Source organism: Pelophylax lessonae (assembly GCF_965119305.1).
Source record: "Pelophylax lessonae genome assembly, chromosome: 4".
Classification (NCBI taxonomy): Eukaryota; Metazoa; Chordata; class Amphibia; order Anura; family Ranidae; genus Pelophylax; species Pelophylax lessonae.
In genome coordinates this window covers 397,365,921-397,384,804 of record NC_138771.1, presented here as the reverse complement: position 1 = coordinate 397,384,804, position 18,884 = coordinate 397,365,921, and the positions used below count along the sequence as shown (strand labels likewise).

Here is an 18,884-nt window from a genome sequence, read left to right as displayed (position 1 = left end):
ACCTTCTATAGTGTGGACAGTATTAATATTCGATTTACACTGGTTATATACATGAACACGCGGCATAGGTACTGTAACATAAGCATTGTTTTGCACATGCACCATTTGCACAACTTTCATCAATTTCTAATTTTTTATATTTATGTAATTTAATTTTTTTTAACTCGCACAGGGTCTCATTTTTAGATAGGGGACCATACACTATTTACGCAAGATGACATTTGGACTTATTTAATATATTTAACTAAACTGTAAAGCAGCACCTACACCCACTTTCATTTAATACACTCCTTTCAGAGGCCACCTCTGTGGTTTGTTGTAGTGGGGGCAGCAGCTAGACATTTATACTCAAAACAAATCCATAGCGTGGAATTATATATACATTCCTTTCATGTAATTTTTTTATTTTTTAAAATTTGCAGAGTTTTCAAACAAACTTTTTTACAAGTTGTCATTATGGGGTATTCTTTGAGTAATTTTGAGGAAAACAATTTAATCCGTTTTGGAATAAGGCTGTAACATAACAAAATGTAGAAAAAGGGAAGCACTGTGAATACTTTCTGGATGCACTGTATTTCCAGAGAGGTCCAGAGATGTCCTGTGCTAAATTCTTCTTTTAAATTCTTCTTCTTTACAAGTCATTTTGAATCCTATTCTAATTTAGAAAATAGGGTCATCTCTCTACTGGAAGTAATAAATTGTGTGTTTTTCCGTTTTTAGGGTTTGGCTTCATAAAGCTTGATTTGAAAACTAAATCTGAAAATGGACTGGTAAGTTCAAAATTAAACAGTAGCATGTTTTCTCTATGAATGTATTTGTACTATAAATATAACAGGCTTGATTCACATGTACTTTTATTTTTGTTTAGTTATCTGGTCACATATTCTTTTGTAAAATATGAACTTAAGCCTGTCACAAATTCAAACTGAGCATATAGTAGGAAACTGCATAAGATGAGGTTGCCTTTTAATGAAAGTTTCATATCAAAACAATTAGCAGATTCCGAGATATTTGCAGCTCAATTGTTTCTCATACCTTAATTTTTTTTTCCGGTACTGGGCTACCTTTGCCCCACTGCTTCTATTTTTCTGAGTTTCCATAGTGGTCTTTGAGGCCAGTCGTCATATTAACCACTTGCCGACCGCCGCAAGTACATATACTGCGGCGGTCAGCCCCGCCCAGGCAAAGTGACGTACGGGTACGTCACTACTGCCCGCCGATGGCTTGATTGGGTTCAGAATCGATCAGTCATCAGGTCCAGGCCAATCATTTTTGGCCTGGACCTCTTGATCGGTCCTGCCCAATCAGATTACATTCTGAGCCTGTGTATTGTAAACACAGGTTCAGAAAAGACGTGCTCTCCCCTCCCATGATCCTTTTTGGATCCAGCGTGAGAGGAGAGCACATCTAACTTTAAGTACTGCACCAAGCACATAGACTTACACTTAGATAGGCACATTTAACCCCCAATCGCCCCCCCCCCCAGTTAACCACTACACCCCCTGTCACAACACACACTGTATACAGCATATAGCATTTTCCTATATACCTGTATAAGTGTGATTTGTGACCAGGTGTAGCGCTTGCGGCCCCCCTTTTTCACTTAAAATACCCACCACCCCCCCCCCCCAATAAAGATTTAACCCCCTGATCCCCCCTGTCACATTGCACACTAATACAAACGTAATATACTGTTTTTCTGTATTTTGTATTAGTGCGATTGTGACTTGACTTAGCGCTAGCGACTTAGTTTCTGTCCCAAGTAGGTTTAGGGTCCACGCCACCCCCCCCAATAAAGATTTAACCCCCTGATCACCCCTACACCCCCTGTCACACACACTGTATACAGTATATAGCATTTTCCTATATACCCGTATATGTGTGATTTGTGACCAGGTGTAGGTAGTGCTTGCGGCCCTCCCTTTTTCACTTAAAATACCCGCCACCCCCAATAAAGATTTCTTTTTTTTTTTTTTTTTAATTTAAAGCATTTTTATTAAATTTTTTTCTTTAAGGATACAGTAAATTTCATTTTTCAGATGTTTCTTAAAACAGGAAAATACCACGTTCAATACAATTCAATATAACCCAATTCCAATCGTGAAAAATAAAATTAAACACAACAAGTGTAAAACAATCCGTGAAAAGTGATCTCACAAACTCCAATCTTAAAGTGGGAAGTGAAAAAGGGAAAAAAAAAAGGGAAAGAGGGGATAATTCCCCAATATACTTTGATAATAATAAAAAAAAAAAGTGTAAATATTTTTAGTGCTATGTGGCTAATATTGTGAAATCATTTGGTGTATAACTTTAGGTCCATTATATTTGTGAAGTGAGAAAAAAAAAAAAACCCCAAGGAGAAAATTTTTCCTGTTTTTTTCCAAAAAAAAAAACCATCTGAACCAAATAGAGCTGTTGTTGTCGGAACAATCACAAGTTTCATTTAACTTTATAGAGGAATAAAAAAATAATATATAACAGATTTTATGTATCATTCCTTCTACCTCTCTGTACGTATCCCATTTGTCCCCCCCTGGGGGGCTCCACCTACAGACCGATCGAAAGAGGGAAGAAAAAAGGAAGAGAGAGAGAAGGGAGAAGGAAAAAAAAAGAAAAGGGAAAAAGATAACCTACGACTCCGGCAGAGTCAGGGGGGTCTAGAGGCTCGCTCCTTATACACATAAGGGAGATATCCCTAGAATTACAGATTTAGCTGTATATACTCATCGGAGCTTGTGAATTGTAACCATGGTGACCAGCGTATTCGGGTTTGCTCCTCAGAATTGTTTAATGCTGCGGTTAGGAGTTCCATGCAATGTATTTCATTTACTCTTGCAGTCCACATTTGTCGCGTAGGGGTACATGTCTGTCTCCACATTGTTGGAATACAGGCTTTCGCAGCATTGAGTAAGTGGGCTATCAAAGACTTCCTATATTTCCTAATTGATCCCCTCGCAAGATGAAGTAGGCACAGTGCTGGATCCTCGCCCATCTCCACCGAGGTAAGTTCCTTAATCACCAGAGCCACCTCCCTCCAAAAATCCCTCAGAGAGGGACATGTCCAAAAAATATGCATCATTGTGCCTCCCTCAGCAACACATCTCCAACAACAATCTGGAATCGACCCATCCATTTTATGCAGGAGTGCAGGGACTCTGTACCAGCGAGTGAGAATTTTGTAACTAGTTTCCTGATATCTGCTGGCCAGGGAAGACCAGTGTACCATTGATAAGATTTTTTCGATTTGTATGGGGGTGAAGGAAACTTTGAGATCATATTCCCATTGACGTATATACAGCAGAGGTTGTTCCTTCACTGTTACTCCCAACATCGCATAAAAAAAGATGCATGTGGGATAGATGATCCCCCCCCCCCCCCCTTGCATAATGTCTCAAATGGGGACAATGCTCGCGGGGAATAGCCCTGCCTTTGAAGATGTAGAAGAAAATGTCGGATTTGTAGAATACTTAAAGGATCTAGATTCAACCCTGGCCATGCCTTAATCTCCAAATGAGATGGCGTGTCTTTCTCTGTCCAAACATCCATGAGACGCACCCTCCCCACCTGAGCCAAAGCAGTCACCCTGTTGTTCATGCAGCCTGGTAAAAATTCAGGGTTGCCTAAGATTGGTGTCATAGGAGATATCAATGGCGCTATCTTCGGGTGACTTTGTACTCTACAGGATCCACGTATTGTAGGCCCAATTGTCGGGTGCGAATAAAGTATATCATTCGCCAGGGGGCCAGAGGAACAGGCCGGCCAGCCATCCCATTCTCTAGAGATACCCATTGTTTTGTAGTGGAATTGCAATGCCAATCCAATACTCGCATAAGGTGTAAGGCCCTATAGTATTGGAGAATGTCTGGTAGACCAATTCCCCCCCCCCCCCCCCTATCTTTAGGGAGAGAGGATCCGCATCCCAATCCAAGGGGATTTGGTAGCCCACACAAAAGATCGAAACAGTGCTTGTATTTGAGAGAAAAACAACCCAGGGACCGATATTGGAAGAGCTTGCATAACGTATAAAATACGTGGCAATATGTTCATTTTGAGTGCACTGCATCGGCCAAACCAAGTCAGTGCGAGTGTTTGCCAACTTTGGATAATCGAACGAATAATCCCCAAAAGGGGCAAAAAATTTGCTGAATAAAGGTTCCCAGGATCCACCGTAATATTCACCCCAAGATATTTTATCGAGCTGGTGGACCAATGGAAAGGGAAGGCTGTACATATAGATCTCCAGGTGTCCAGGGGCACAGAAACATTCAAGGCCGCAGATTTAGAGAGATTTATCTTATAGTGAGATATGTTGCCATATACCTGAAGTGCATCCAGTATATGCGGCAAAGATTTAATAGGATTCATCACAAAAAAAATCAGATCATCAGCAAACGCCGCTACCTTGTGGTGTTCACCCACCACCCGGACACCTGTCATATTTCCATCCCTGCGTATTGTACACAAGAATGGTTCTAAGGTTAGGATGAAAATCAAAGGGGATAATGGACAGCCTTGTCTCGTACCATTGTTGATCTCAAAGAAATCCGATCTCCACCCATTAACCCGTACTGCCGCCGTGGGTGATGTATATAGGGCCATTATGCAGCCCAACATCCACGGTCCTAGGCCAATATATGACAGGGTAGCCTGGATAAATTCCCAGGCCACCCTGTCAAAAGCCTTTTCGGGGTGTGTGGAAAGTAACAACATGGGGGTTTGCGTTGATCGAGTACTGTGTATCAGATCCACCACTCGGGTCGAGTTATCCCTCGCCTCCCTGGTTGGAACAAAACCGACCTGATCCCAGTGTACCAATTGTGGGATCTAAGGTATTAATCGGTTTGCCAACACCTTGGCGAACAATTTAAGGTTGGTATTGAGCAGGGAGATCGGGCGATAACTCCCACACAGTGATTGATCCTTTCCCTCCTTATGTATCAAAGTTATATAGGCCCTTAGAGAATCTAAAGGCATACTTCCTCCTTCTCCAATCGAATTAAAGTATAATAATAAAGGGGTCTTCAAATGTTGCATAAATTGTTGATAATATGGAAGGGTATATCCATCAGGGCCGGGAGCCTTATGTCACTTAGACTGAGACAAGGCCAGGGTCAACTCTTTTTCTGTAAATTTACCCTCCATAACTGTCGTCTGTTCTAGCGACAGAGGAGGCATATCAGATGCTGGTATATATGCCGTCGCCACATTGATTTTCTCCTGTGTGTTCTTGCATCTATAGGTGACAAATTGTATAGAGCTTTAAAATACGCCTTAAATTCTTCTGCGATCTCAACTGAAGAGTGAATTTTCCGACCGTTTGTGTTTTGTATTTGTAAAATATAGAATATTTCTCTATATTTAATCTCTTAAGGCGTTTCGATTTGATTAGCATTGATAGCCAGACTGACTTTAAAAACAAAGTGTGATTTTATTCAAACACACTTGGCATCAACAATACAATGTAAAAGGTATGACAGTTCAGTTCAGTTCAGTGTAGGTAAAAATATGAAGAACAAAAACAATAATTCATGGAAAAGATGTGTTCAGCGTGAATTCATGGCAATATAGCCTTGTGTGTTCCACTGTGTGTCCTTCTTCCGTGTCAAATGTCTAGTTTTGAAGCAGGAAATGACGTTGCTAGGTTTCAGAGAGCAAAACACCTGCTTAGGTTGTAAAAAAAGAGTCTATGAATAGATTTGTGTAGAGCAGAAGTAATGTGTGTGATCTTCGCTAGTCTGAGTGTCTGTGTGCCCTAGTCTGAGTGAGTGTGTGAACCACTTGACAATTTATCCTACATGTAGACGTCATCATCTTTCCATACTCCAAGCCTTGTATGGCATCATAACTTCTGCTAACGTCAGTTATACTATACAAGAGGAGGTACTAAGCCCATAAAGTCATAATTCCTAATATGTATATGACCAAAAAGCTGATTAGTCTTGAACTACTTTGATTGACAAGCCCACATGTAACACCCTATTCTTGTAACGTCTAGTGTGGCTGATGTCATGTTAAATAACCATCATTTATCTTACATAATAAGTAACATATATAACCAACTTATATGACTAGTATAACATTGAGTAAATACATACAAATACTATTAATTATGACTGGAATTACACTAATCCTTAACTAACATATTTAAACTAATATATGTCATTCCTAGTATTACACATGGATCCTATTCTTACTTCCGTGACATTCTATCCCACAGATACCTTATATGTCATCTTCCAACTAGCTACATACTCCAGAATTATCTGACATTTTACTGTCTCAGCTCAGATGAAGAACTCCATTGTTAATCACCGGATCAAGGTCATTCACACATACTGTATTAATACTATGATTAATCATAAAATCACATATATTTTGCAAGCTTGCTGTGAATATAATATAAGTCCAATAAGTGCCGAATTATGAATTTGGAATAAATATTTAACAGTATTTGTGAAATTACTGTGCGTTTTTGTGGCCCGCGCAAGGCTCTCGCCAACATTGTTCCCGGTTTGTCTAAAAACTCATAATATTTTCTTCTGGTTATCATAAGGTTCCGAACTGTTCTCGGAAATGAGAGTTTATTCAACTCTTCCCTTGCTTTCATAAGGGGGATTAGGTGTTCTCTCGCCAGAGACTGTTTATGGGAAGAGCTTAATGTTGTAATGCGTTCTAAAAGCGCGGTTACCGCCCTCTCTCGATCTCGCTTGTGTCTGGAGCCTATCCTCATTATTACTCCCAGAATAAAACACTTATGTGCTTCCCATGTTATCCCGGGTGCTTGTAACGGGTCAATGTTATTCGCGAAATACTCTGTTAGGGCTACATCAATTTCAGCCCTGGCAGTGGGGATCTGCAGGAGAGATTCATTTAATCTCCAAGTCGTTAATCTCGGTGGTCCAGAGTCCCACTCAAACAACAGATGAACAGGTACATGATCTGAAAAGGAAAATTAATCTATATGAGTAGCAGCAATCAGAGGGAGGTCGTTCTGGGATACCATAAATCTATCTATTCTGGAGTAGGTATTGTGTGTAGCTGAATAGTAGGTATAGTCCCTCTCCCCAGCTTGCATTATTCGCCATGGGTCAACCAGATCTAAAAGGGATATTTCCCTCTTCAATATGTTTAATCGAGAGTACGATAGCTGCGATATTCCTTGTGAAGTGTCTATGAGGGGCTCTGGTGAAAAATTGAAGTCTCCCCCTGTCACGTACCTGATCTGAGGCTGAGATGCAGAGAGGGCTCCCCTTGCGGCTGAGTGCGGCACACCCCAGGGTGTAGCGCCCACAGAAGCACTGGTTGCCGGCAGGGTCCTGATGGTAGACAGGCGGTCTCTAGCAGAGTGCTGGGCAGGAATACACCGGACAGTCCAAGGAGGAACCAGGAACAACCAGGCAGTAGGTGTAAGACCGGCCGGGGGTCAAACACAGGAATCTGCAACAGGTGCAAGCCAAAGGTATAGTAGGAAAGCCAGAAGCAGACAAGTCCGTGGGGAAGCCAAGATCAGGTACTGGAGGGCAGGTAGACAGGAAGCAAGTCCGTGAGCCAAGCCGAGATCAGATAACGGGAGAGCCAAACTGGAGCAGGGATGGTGAGACGAAGCCGAGGGTCAAAGCCAGGAGAGAGAGCAGTCCGGTCAGGAACAAGCCGGGTCAAACTGGAATCCAGGAAGTAGAAATGCACAGGAAACACGAAGAGCTGAAGACAATCCAGAAATTTGATGGGCTGAGCAGAGCCCTTTTATAGGCCCGTGAATTTGTCTATGGCCTGAGTCCATTGCGGCCATGGGAAGTACTGGCAAAGTTGCCAGTTTGCAGCACAGCCATTTCACTGACAATGAGTCTATGGCCTGAGTCCATTGCGGCCATTGGAAGTACTGGCAGAGTCGCCAGTTGCAGCATGGCTGTTTCTCTGACACCCCCCATTATCAGATGCCCCTCATGGAATTCCAATATAGTCGATGTTAAAGACTACATGAAGGGTATTTGATTGGCATTGGGGAAATATACATTCACAAGAGTAATTACTCTTTGTCCCAGCATCCCTTTAATCATCAAATACCTGCCCTGGGGGTCGGCCTGTAGGGCCCTAAATGCCCATGGGATATTTTTGGATATGACTATACTCACGCCTTTTGCTTTAGGGATGGGCGAGGGGGCGTGGTATGCCCAAGGAAAATCCCTATTATACAGTCTGGGGATCAGATCTTTCTTAAAGTAGGTTTCCTGGAAAAATTCTATAGGCGTATGGCTTTGTCGCATATCAGATAACAGTCGTGAGCGTTTTTCCGGGGTGGACAGGCCTCGGACGTTTTAAAGTGGTCAATTTAAGATTTGATATCGTCTCACCTGCTGGAGCCGCCATGTCTCACCTCTGTGTCCCTGTCTCTGCCGGATGGGTGGGGGAAAAAAGAGAAAATAAAAAGAAAGAAAGAGAGGTTGGAAAAAAAAAAAGGGGGAGAAAAAGGAAAAACAGATTTTTATTTATACTTTTATTTTTCTTCCCCCTTCCTATCGGTCCGCACGTAATACATCTAAATAAGGGTTAATATTTAACCTTGCGCAGTTTAGCGCGGCCTAATATGGGGGAGGTAGAAGGCCTAATAGCTCCGTAGAGTGTACAAAAAAAAAAGAAAAAATACAAAATATGAGTGCACATAGCCCCAGCCTGCAGGCAACCGCCCTATATCTTATTGAAACATATGGGGAGATAGAAACAGGGAAGAACAAGTTAAGGCAATATGGAGGGATATTGTGGTCTCGATCACAGCACAATAATAGCTACATCACATTATTTACTCCCTTCCTGTGGCTTCATCTTATGGGTCCATTACTCCCCTGTATCCCACCCCCCCCCACTTATTATATATTGCATATCCCTCCCTCCACTATTACCATGTTCCCCTGGCCCCTAAGGGGCCCAAAGATATCAAAAGGCTTCTAAGAGTATTATACACATAATATTATTGATTTGATCTCTTCACACAGTAGGCCTGGGATCTTCTCGTATGTTTCTAGAGATATCTGTTCCATGTTGTTGCTGGTCCCTTAAATATTGAGATCTATTGAAAAGGGGGGTTAAAGAGGGTTGGTTACGGGGTTCCTCTAGCCAGTCAGGGATCAGGATTGGTGGGGTGTCCAAAAAAGTGAAGAGTCACGGTGCTTGGTCCAACCAACGTAAGACATAAGAGGACCCCCCCTTCTTAACAACCAGGTGGAAGGGGTGCCCCCAATGATAAGTAGCTCCCACTGAGCGTATTACCTCCAATAGAGGCTTCAGGAGGGCCCTCATCTTTAATGTGCGCCGGGAAAGGTCTGGGAGTAAGCGTATGGTAAACCCCTCATTTTCCATAGGACCCTTTGCCCAGGCTTTCCTCATGATTTCTTCCTTAATATAGAAAAAATGTACTCTTACTAGCACATCCCGTGGGTGGTCTTTGCCTAGACTTCGGGGGGCACGTGCTCTGTGGACCCGGTCAAGTTCTATTGCCTCTGTGGGGGGTCGCTCCAAGAGCTCATTAAAAATTGCGGTTATTTTAGACCTCAATTCTGGGCCCTGGATTAGCTCTGGGATTCCACGTAGCCGAACATTATTTCGTCTGCTGCGATTTTCTGCATCATCTTGTTGCAATTGCAGGATTTGTATCTGCCTTTATATTACTGTATTTGAAGTTTCTAGAGCAGTTACTTTGGAAGATAATATGGTGTGTCCTGATTCTACCACTTCCACTCTGTTTTCTGTGTAATCGATTTGTTGTTTAAGTGAGTTAATCTCTTGAGTAAGAGTACTTACGATGGATGCCGCCATCTCTGTGATGTCTTGTTTAGTGGGTATGGTAGCGAGGATTTCCTGCCATTCCATAGTCTGAGACCGCCATGTCAGGGCTGACTGAATCGGAGACACCGCCGCACCTTCCAGATGGGGTGCCATTGGGGAGGCTGAATGGTGTGGACTCTTTGCACGGGTGTCCTGTGTCTCCATCAGAGGGGTGCTTCCCTTCTCAATCAGTTTACCCACCGCATGTCCCGCTGCGGGAGGGTCGGCGCCATCTTGGAGCTGTCCTTTACTGACTGACCAGTCAGAGGGGTATGTCTCAAAAAATATGCCGAAATATCGGCTCTGCTGCTGTCTGCCTGAGTCCCCTGTAGTCTCGCAGCACCAGGCATAGAGGAGGGAGGGAAATCACTAGCTGCACAGGGCGATAACACCTCTCTGAACACGGAGCCATGTGGAAATGAGACTCTACGGCACCATTGCCTGACCACCTGAGGAGCTCCTGGACCCCAATAAAGATTTAACCCCCTGATCCCCCCCCTGATCACCCACAGTTAACCCCTTCCCCCCTGTCACATTGCACACTAATACAAACATAATATACTGTTTTTCTGTATTTTGTATTAGTGTGTTTGTGACCTGAATTAGCGCTAGCAAGTTAATTTCTGTCCCAAGGAGGTTTAGGCTCCCCGCCACCCCCCCAATAAAGATTTAACCCCCTGTCAACAACACACACTGTATACAGTATATAGCATTTTCTATATACCCGTATAAGTGTGACTTGTGACCAGGTTTAGTGCTTGCGGTCGTTCCTTTTATCCTTAGGATACCTGCCACCCCCTCCCAATAAAGATTTAACCCCCTGATCCCCCCCTGATCACATCCAGTTAACCCCCTAATACACACGTAATATAGTATTTTACTGTATTTTGGATTAGTGTGATTGTTAACCCCTTTATTGCTCTGTCACAGTGTCACTTTTATAGTGTACAGTTTTTTCTGATCACTATTATTAGTGACACAGGTGACATTAGCTAGTGTTAGTGTCAGTCTAAAATAGCGCAGATCCCCGGCGCATAGTTAGAAATAACCCCTTGATTACCCCCCCCACACACACACACACTTCCATTACTAGTATAGTGTTTGAACAGATCAATATCTGATCTGATCATAACTATACTAGCGTCCCCATAGTTTAGGGTTCCCAAAACGCGGTGTTTGCACGATCAGCACTGATTCCTGCCAGCACCTGCGTTTTAACCCTTCCACCCAGGCAAGTGTAGTAATCAATATATTACTGTCACTTACAAAACAACACACAAACCGCTGTGTTAGCAGAGTCAGGCCTGATCCCTGCTAGCATTAGCAGTTCTTTGTGGTAGCGCTTGAAATAGTCCTTGAAAACCAGGTGCTTTTATTACCTGTGAGTCAACACTACTGTACCGGCAAATTTAGTTACCAAAATGACCAAACGTTTGTACAGTAGTGCAGAGGCTTATAGTATACTGGCCATGTCAGATGAGAGTGATGGGGAAGCCTCACTGGCAGAATCGGGGTCCGTATACGAACCTGATGACAGCAGCAGCTCCCTGACAGATAGCTCCGATGACAGATGGGTCCCTGTTAGACCCAGGCGTACCCGACTCCATTCTGGAGTTGTTGAGATGCAGAAATCGCAGGGTGCTCGTATGGAGCAGAGTGTCCGTACTACGTCCGCTCAACCTTCTGGTGACCTGGCAAGCCTAGTACAGGGTGCACTGCAGTAACACTTGGTGACGTGGCGAGTCCCATAAGGGCAGTTGAAGCTGGTGCGGTGGCTAGCACGAGTAGTGGCCCGCAGCCACCGCGTTTTCGAAGACAGGCCCGTAGAGCCCATAGTGCCCTCCCTGATGCGCTGGCATATCCCAATTGGCAACCCACTGATTCTACAGCGCCAGTACTTCCCCCCCCCATTCACTGCCAAACCTGGAATACACCAGACAGCTGGTTTTACGCTCCTGAACTTTTTTGAGCTGTTCTTTACGGAAGATCTTTACGGATCTATTGTGGATCAATCAAATTTATACGCACAACAATTTATCGCCGCCAACCCAAATTCGCCCCTTGCCAGACCATTCGGCTGGAAACCTATAACGGTTCCCGATTTTAAAATCTTTCTGGGCCTTTCCCTCCACATGTGCATAACCAGAGTGAATTGTGGCTATATTGGTCCACTAGCCCACTTCACCATATGTGCATGTACTCTGCCTCCATGTCCAGGGCGAGATACAAGCAAATTCTGCGATTTATGCATTTCAGCGACAATGAAATCTGTCGTCCTCGGGGAGACCCTGAATATGATCGGCTCCACAAAATTCGCCCCCTCATAGACCACTTCAATCAGCGGTTTGCAGCCTTGTTTACCCCCGAACAAGTTGTCTGCGTTGACGAGTCCCTGATTAAATTTACTGGCCGCCTTGCTATGAAACAGTACCTCCCCAGCAAGCGTGCCAAGTACGGGGTCAAGTTGTATAAACTGTGTGACAGGGCCACAGGTTATACAGTTCGTTTCCGGGTCTATGAGGGAAAAGATAGCTGTGTGGAGCCCCCCAACTGCCCAGACTACATAGGGACCAGCGGCAAGATAGTTTGGGACTTGGTGTCACCCTTATCGGGAAAGGGGTACCATTTGTATGTGGACAACTTCTACACAAGCGTGCCACTATTTAGTCATCTTTCTGAATTAGAAATTGGCGCATGTGGCACCGTGCGACCTAATCGCCGGGGCTTCCCCCAACGGCTTGTGAATTCCTGTCTTAGTCGGGGGGGAGAGAGCCTGCTTGAAAACGGACACTTGCAGTGAAGTGGAGGGATACACGGGATGTTTATGTTCTGTCCTCCCTTCACGCAGACACGACGATCCAAATTCCTACGGCAACTGGCGTTATGGAGAAACCCTTCTGTGTCCACGAATATAACCTTAATATGGGAGGGGTGGACCTTACGACCAGCTTTTGGCGCCGTATTTAGTTGCCCATAAAGCCAGACGCTGGTACAAAAAAGTGTCTGTTTATTTATACCAATTGGCTATGCTGAACGCCTTTGTCCTATACAGGGTGTCAGGACGAACTGGATCCTTCCGGGAATTCCAGGAAGCGATCATCCTTGCCTACCTGTACCCAGGAGGCATGCCTGCCCACCTTCCCCTTCCAGATGCAGTGAGCCGGCTGCATGAGAGACCTTTTCCACATGTCCTCCCGAGTACCCCTACCCAAAGACGACCCCAAAGAAGATGTCGTGTCTGTAGCAGGCGCTGATGTAGGTGTGACACCCGCTATTATTGTCCCAGATGTCCTGACCAACCTGGTCTCTGCATCGGGGAATGTTTTGAGCGCTACCATACACTAGTGGAGTTTTAGTGTAGGGTACAGCATGACACAGTGTAGGGCACACAAACTCAGGGTCTCGAAAGATGTTCGATGGCTATCGACATTTTGAGAGACCCAAGCTGGAAAATCGCAGTACGCAGAAAAAACAGTTAGAAAAAAAAATAAAAAAATCCAAAAACAGTTGTCAGTCATTTTATATGTTCTTCTACTCTTCCTACTGTACTTTTACTGTACTTTGTTTGTTTTTCATTCTTTTGTTAACCTGTTTCTCTTGCAGGTACTCGTCAGCTGCCACATTGATTTTATATATTCTGACACAAACAGTGTTTGCGAACAGCATATATGGATACCTTTGCTGGCAGCAGCTGTGGTGATTTTCTGATTTCAGCACTGCAGTTAAAATTCTATTTAGGTATGCGAGGAATATTGTCATGTATACCCATCATTCAATTCAGTGGGTGGTTGTTTGGGCGGTTAATGATGAGTAATACTACACAATATTCCTGTGCTGATTTCTGTTCGGTTCTCTTTTTTTTTTCGTTCAGCCCACAGGCTGCATGAAAAAAAAAAAAATAAACTACACTATATGCCAAACAAGGACCAGCAATGTACTGGTACGTTGCTGGACTTTGAGTGGTTATACCAGGATGATGCCTGCAGATTTAGGCATCATCTTGGTATCGTTTTTTACAGCCAGCGGTCAGCTTACATGTAAAAACAATCCTAGCGGAAAATTGGCTCCCTCCCCCACCGCCCTCCGCGGTTTTTCTCAAGCTCTCCTGTCCCACCGGTTAACCCGAGAGTGCAGCCGGTGGTTCAATTATCTAACCATAGAGCTAATTGGAGATGAGAATGGCTCCATTCATCTCTATGGCCTAGGATACCGGAAGCTACAAGCATTTCATGACTTCTGTTTCGCCAGAAATAAACAGGGCCATTGGGAAATTGGGAAAGTATTTTATCACACCAATTTTGGTGTGGTCAGATGCGTTAAGGTCAGAGGAGAGATCTAGAGTCTAAAAGACCCCCATCTTTTTAAAAAAAAGAGTACCTGTCACTACAGATTGCTATCATAGGGGATATTTAAATTCACTGTGATAACAATAAAAATGATAACAAAAAATGAAAGGAAAGGTGTCAAAATAACATAAAAAAGCAAAATAAAAAAAAAATAAAAAAAATCAATTTCCCCCCCCCCCCTGTCCCCCCGTGCTTGCGCGCAATGGCGGACGCAAGCATTGGTCTAATGTCATATGTAAACCGCAATTGCAGCATGCATGTGAGGTATCGCCGCGAACGCCAGGCCGAGTTCGTAATTCTTGCAGTAGACCTCCTTTGTAAGTCTAAAGTGGTAACCTGTAAAGACTTTTAAAGGCTTTTAAAAATGTATGTAGTTTGTTGCCGCTGCACAGGCATGCGCAATTTTTAAAGCATGTCATGTTTGGTATCTATGTACTCGGCATAAGATCATATTTTAAATTTTACCAAACAATTTGAAATTATATAGTGTATTTGTGCAATAAATTAAAAAAAATGTTTTTTTTTCGCAGAAATTGCGTTTGGAAAATCTGTGCGCAAATACCTTGTGACAAAAAAATTTGCAACATCCACCATTTTGTTCTCTAGGGCCTCTGCTTTAAAGAAATATATAATGTTTGGGGGTGTTAGCTCAAATCTTGTCAGGAGGCAATCACGATGATATTACAGCCCTTCAGTTGCTAACCCCCCTTTCTAGATAGTGAATTCAGCCCCGTCCGGCCGGGAGTTATGACAACACATAGCACTCAAACGTAGTGCAGTCACAACTAATTTTATTGCAAGTGTAGCTCTTATTTAAAGCACATTTGTTGAGCAGGAAAGACTGCTCCAAACCGGTTTACAATTCATCAGTCAAATTACATATCAGACAGAACAATACATGAAAGGGCCTTTGCTTTTGCCATGCATTTGTGTCAATGTGAGGTGTTCCCGTATAATAATGTGTGTCCTGTGACCGAGTCGAAAAAAAAATATTTTTTCATGTAAACAAAAAGTCACAGAAAAGGCTTGGTTTTCAAGTGGTTAGAAGAGTGGGTGACGTGTGGCTAAGATTGAGCATAAAATGCTGGGACAGTTCAAACACCCCCCACATTACCCCTTTTTGAAAAGTAGACACCCAAAGCTATTTGCTGAGAGGCATATTGAATCCATGGAGTATTTTAAATTTTGCCCTAAGTTTCGGGAAGATGACAATTTGTTTTTTTTTGTTTTTTTACAGAAAGTTGTCATATTATATATTGCTCACGCATGCCATGGGAATATGTGAAATGACACCCCAAAATACATTCTGTTGCTTCTCCGGAGTACAGTGATACCACATGTGTGAGACTTTTTGGGAGCCTAGCTGTGTACAGGACCCCGAAAACCGATCCCCATCTTCAGGTTTTCTAATGGCGTAAATTGCTGATTTTACCACTGCACTACCTGTCACAGTTCCAGAGGCCCTGAAATTTCAAGATGGCACAAACCCCCCCCCCCCCAATGACCCCATTTTGCAAAGTAGACACTCCAAGCTATTAGCTGAGAGGCATGATGAGTCCATGGAATAGTTTATATTTTGCCACAAGTTTCGGGAAAATTATTATTATTTTCTTTTTTTTTTTTTTTTTTTTTTACACAAAGTTGTCAGTAAATGATATAATGCTCACACATGCCATGGGTATACAGGTCCCTCTCAAAAAATTAGCATATTGTGATAAAGTTCATTATTTTCTGTAATGTACTGATAAACATTAGACTTTCATATATTTTAGATTCATTACACACAACTGAAGTAGTGCAAGCCTTTTATTGTTTTAATATTGATGATTTTGGCATACAGCTCATGAAAAACCAAAATTCCTATCTCAAAAAATTAGCATATTTCATCCGACCAATAAAAAAAAGTGTTTTTAATACAAAAAAAGTCAACCTTCAAATAATTATGTTCAGTTATGCACTCAATACTTGGTCGGGAATCCTTTTGCAGAAATGACTGCTTCAATGCAGTGTGGCATGGAGGCAATCCGTTTGTGGCACCGCTGAGGTGTTATGGAGGCCCAGGATGCTTCGATAGTGGCCTTGAGCTCATCCAGAGTGTTGGGTCTTGCATCTCTCAACTTTCTCTTCACAACATCCCACAGATTCTCTATGGGGTTCAGGTCAGGAGAGTTGGCAGGCCAATTGAGCACAGTAATACCATGGTCAGTAAACCATTTACCAGTGGTTTTGGCACTGTGAGCAGGTGCCAGGTCGTGCTGAAAAATGAAATCTTCATCTCCATTTAGTTTTTTAGCAGATGGAAGCATGAAGTGCTCCAAAATCTCCTGATAGCTAGCTGCATTGACCCTGCCCTTGATAAAACACAGTGGACCAACACCAGCAGCTGACATGGCACCCCAGACCATCACTGACTGTGGGTACTTGACACTGGACTTCAGGCATTTTGGCATTTCCCTCTCTCCCCAGTCTTCCTCCAGACTCTGGCACCTTGATTTCCGAATGACATGCAAAATTTGCTTTCATCTGAAAAAAGTACTTTGGACCACTGAGCAACAGTCCAGTGCTGCTTCTCTGTAGCCCAGGTCAGGCGCTTCTGCCGCTGTTTCTGGTTCAAAAGTGGCTTGACCTGGGGAATGCGGCACCTGTAGCCCATTTCCTGCACACGCCTGTACACGGTGGCTCTAGATGTTTCTACTCCAGACTCAGTCCACTGCTTCCGCAGGTCCCCCAAGGTCTGGAATCAGTCCTTCTCCACAATCTTCCTCAGGCTCCGGTCACCTCGTCTCGTTGTGCAGCGTTTTCTGCCACACTTTTTCCTTCCCACAGACTTCCCACTGAGGTGCCTTGATACAGCACTCTGGGAACAGCCTATTCGTTCAGAAATGTATTTCTGTGTCTTGCTTGAGGGTGTCAATGATGACCTTCTGGACAGCAGTCAGGTCGGCAGTCTTACCCATGATTGCGGTTTTGAGTAATGAACCAGGCTGGGAGTTTTTAAAAGCCTCAGGAATCTTTTGCAGGTGTTTAGAGTTAATTAGTTGATTCAGATGATTAGGTTAATAGCTCGTTTAGAGAACCTTTTCATGATATGCTAATTTTTTGAGATAGGAATTTTGGTTTTTCATGAGCTGTATGCCAAAATCATCAATATTAAAACAATAAAAGGCTTGCACTACTTCAGTTGTGTGTAATGAATCTAAAATATATGAAAGTCTAATGTTTATCAGTACATTACAGAAAATAATGAACTTTATCACAATATGCTAATTTTTTGAGAGGGACCTGTATGTGAAATGACACCCCAAAATACATTCTGCTGCTTCTCCTGAGTACAGGGATACCCCATGTGTGAGATTTTTTTTGGCAGTCTAGCCGTGTACAGGACCCGGAAAACCAATCCGCACCTTCTGGCTTTCTAAGGCCGTAAATTGTTAATCTCACTCCTTACTACCTATCACACTTGTGAAGTCCATGAAATGCCAAGATGGCACAACTCCCCCCCCCCCCCCCAAATGACCCCATTTTGCAAAGTAGACACTCCAATATATTTGCTGAGAGGCATGGTGAGTATTTTGCAGCTCTCATTTTTTTTGGAAAATGAAGAAAAAACAGGAAAATGCGTTTTTTCCTCTTTTTTTCAATTTCAGGAAAATGCGTTTTTTTTCCTCTTTTTTTCAATTTCCAAAACTTTGTGACAAAAAGTGAGATCTGCAAAACACTCAACATGTCTCTCTGCAAATAGCTTAGGGTGTCTACTTTCCGAAAAGGGGTCATTTGGGGGGGTTTGTGCTGTCTTGGCATTTCATGGCCTCCGAAACTGTGATAGGTAGTCAGGAGTGAAATCAACAATTTATGCCCTTGGAAAGCCTGAAAGTGGGGATTTGTTTTCGGGGTCCTGTACTCGGCTAGACTGCAAAAAAGTCTCACACATGGGGTATCCCTGTACTCAGGAGAAGCAGAAGAATGTATTTCGGGGTGTCATTTCACATATACCCATGGCATGTGTGAGCAATATATAATTTACTGACAACTTTGTGTAAAAAAAAAAAATATGTATAAATAATATATTTCCCGGAACTTGTGGCAAAATATAAAATATTCCATGGACTCACCATGCCTCTCAGCAAATAGCTTGGGGTGTCTACTTTCCAAAATTGGGTCATTTGGGGGGGGGGGGGGGGGGTTTGTGCTATCTTGGAATTTTAGGGCCTCCGAAACTGTGACAGTGCAGAGATGACATGCACAATTTACGCCATTAAAAAACCTGAGAGTGTTGATTGGTCTTCGCGGTCCTGTACACAGCTAGGCTCCCAAAAAGTCTCACACATGTGGTATCCCTGTACTCAGAGTAAGCAGGAGAATGTATTTTGGGGTGTCATTACACATATACCCATGGCATGTGTGAGCAATTTATCATTTAGTGACAACTTTGTGTTAAAAAAACAAATTTACTTTTCCCGAAACTTGTGGCAAAATATAAAATATTCCATGGACTCACAATGCCTCTCAGCAAATAGCTTGGGGTGTCTACTTTCCAAAGTGGGGTCATTTGGGGGGGGGTTTGTGCTATCTTGAAATTTCAGGTCCTCCGAAACTGTGATGGATAGTGAGGAGTAAAATCAAAAATTTACGCCATTAGAAAACCTGAAGATAGTGATTGATTTTCGGGGTCCCGTACACAGCTAGGCTCCCAAAAAGTCTCACAGATGGGGTATTCCC

The 18,884-nt window shown here is 43.2% G+C and overlaps 1 protein-coding gene across 1 annotated transcript in view; it reads left to right on the top strand.

The window, feature by feature from the left end:
- Positions 1-18,884, top strand: part of LOC309552348 (non-selective voltage-gated ion channel VDAC1) — a 714,079-nt gene that overhangs the window by 331,512 nt on the left and 363,683 nt on the right. The window contains exon 3 of the mRNA XM_082253265.1: positions 721-770. Within this exon, the coding sequence (XP_082109391.1) occupies positions 721-770 (50 nt within the window). The remainder of the gene's footprint in view (positions 1-720; positions 771-18,884) is intronic.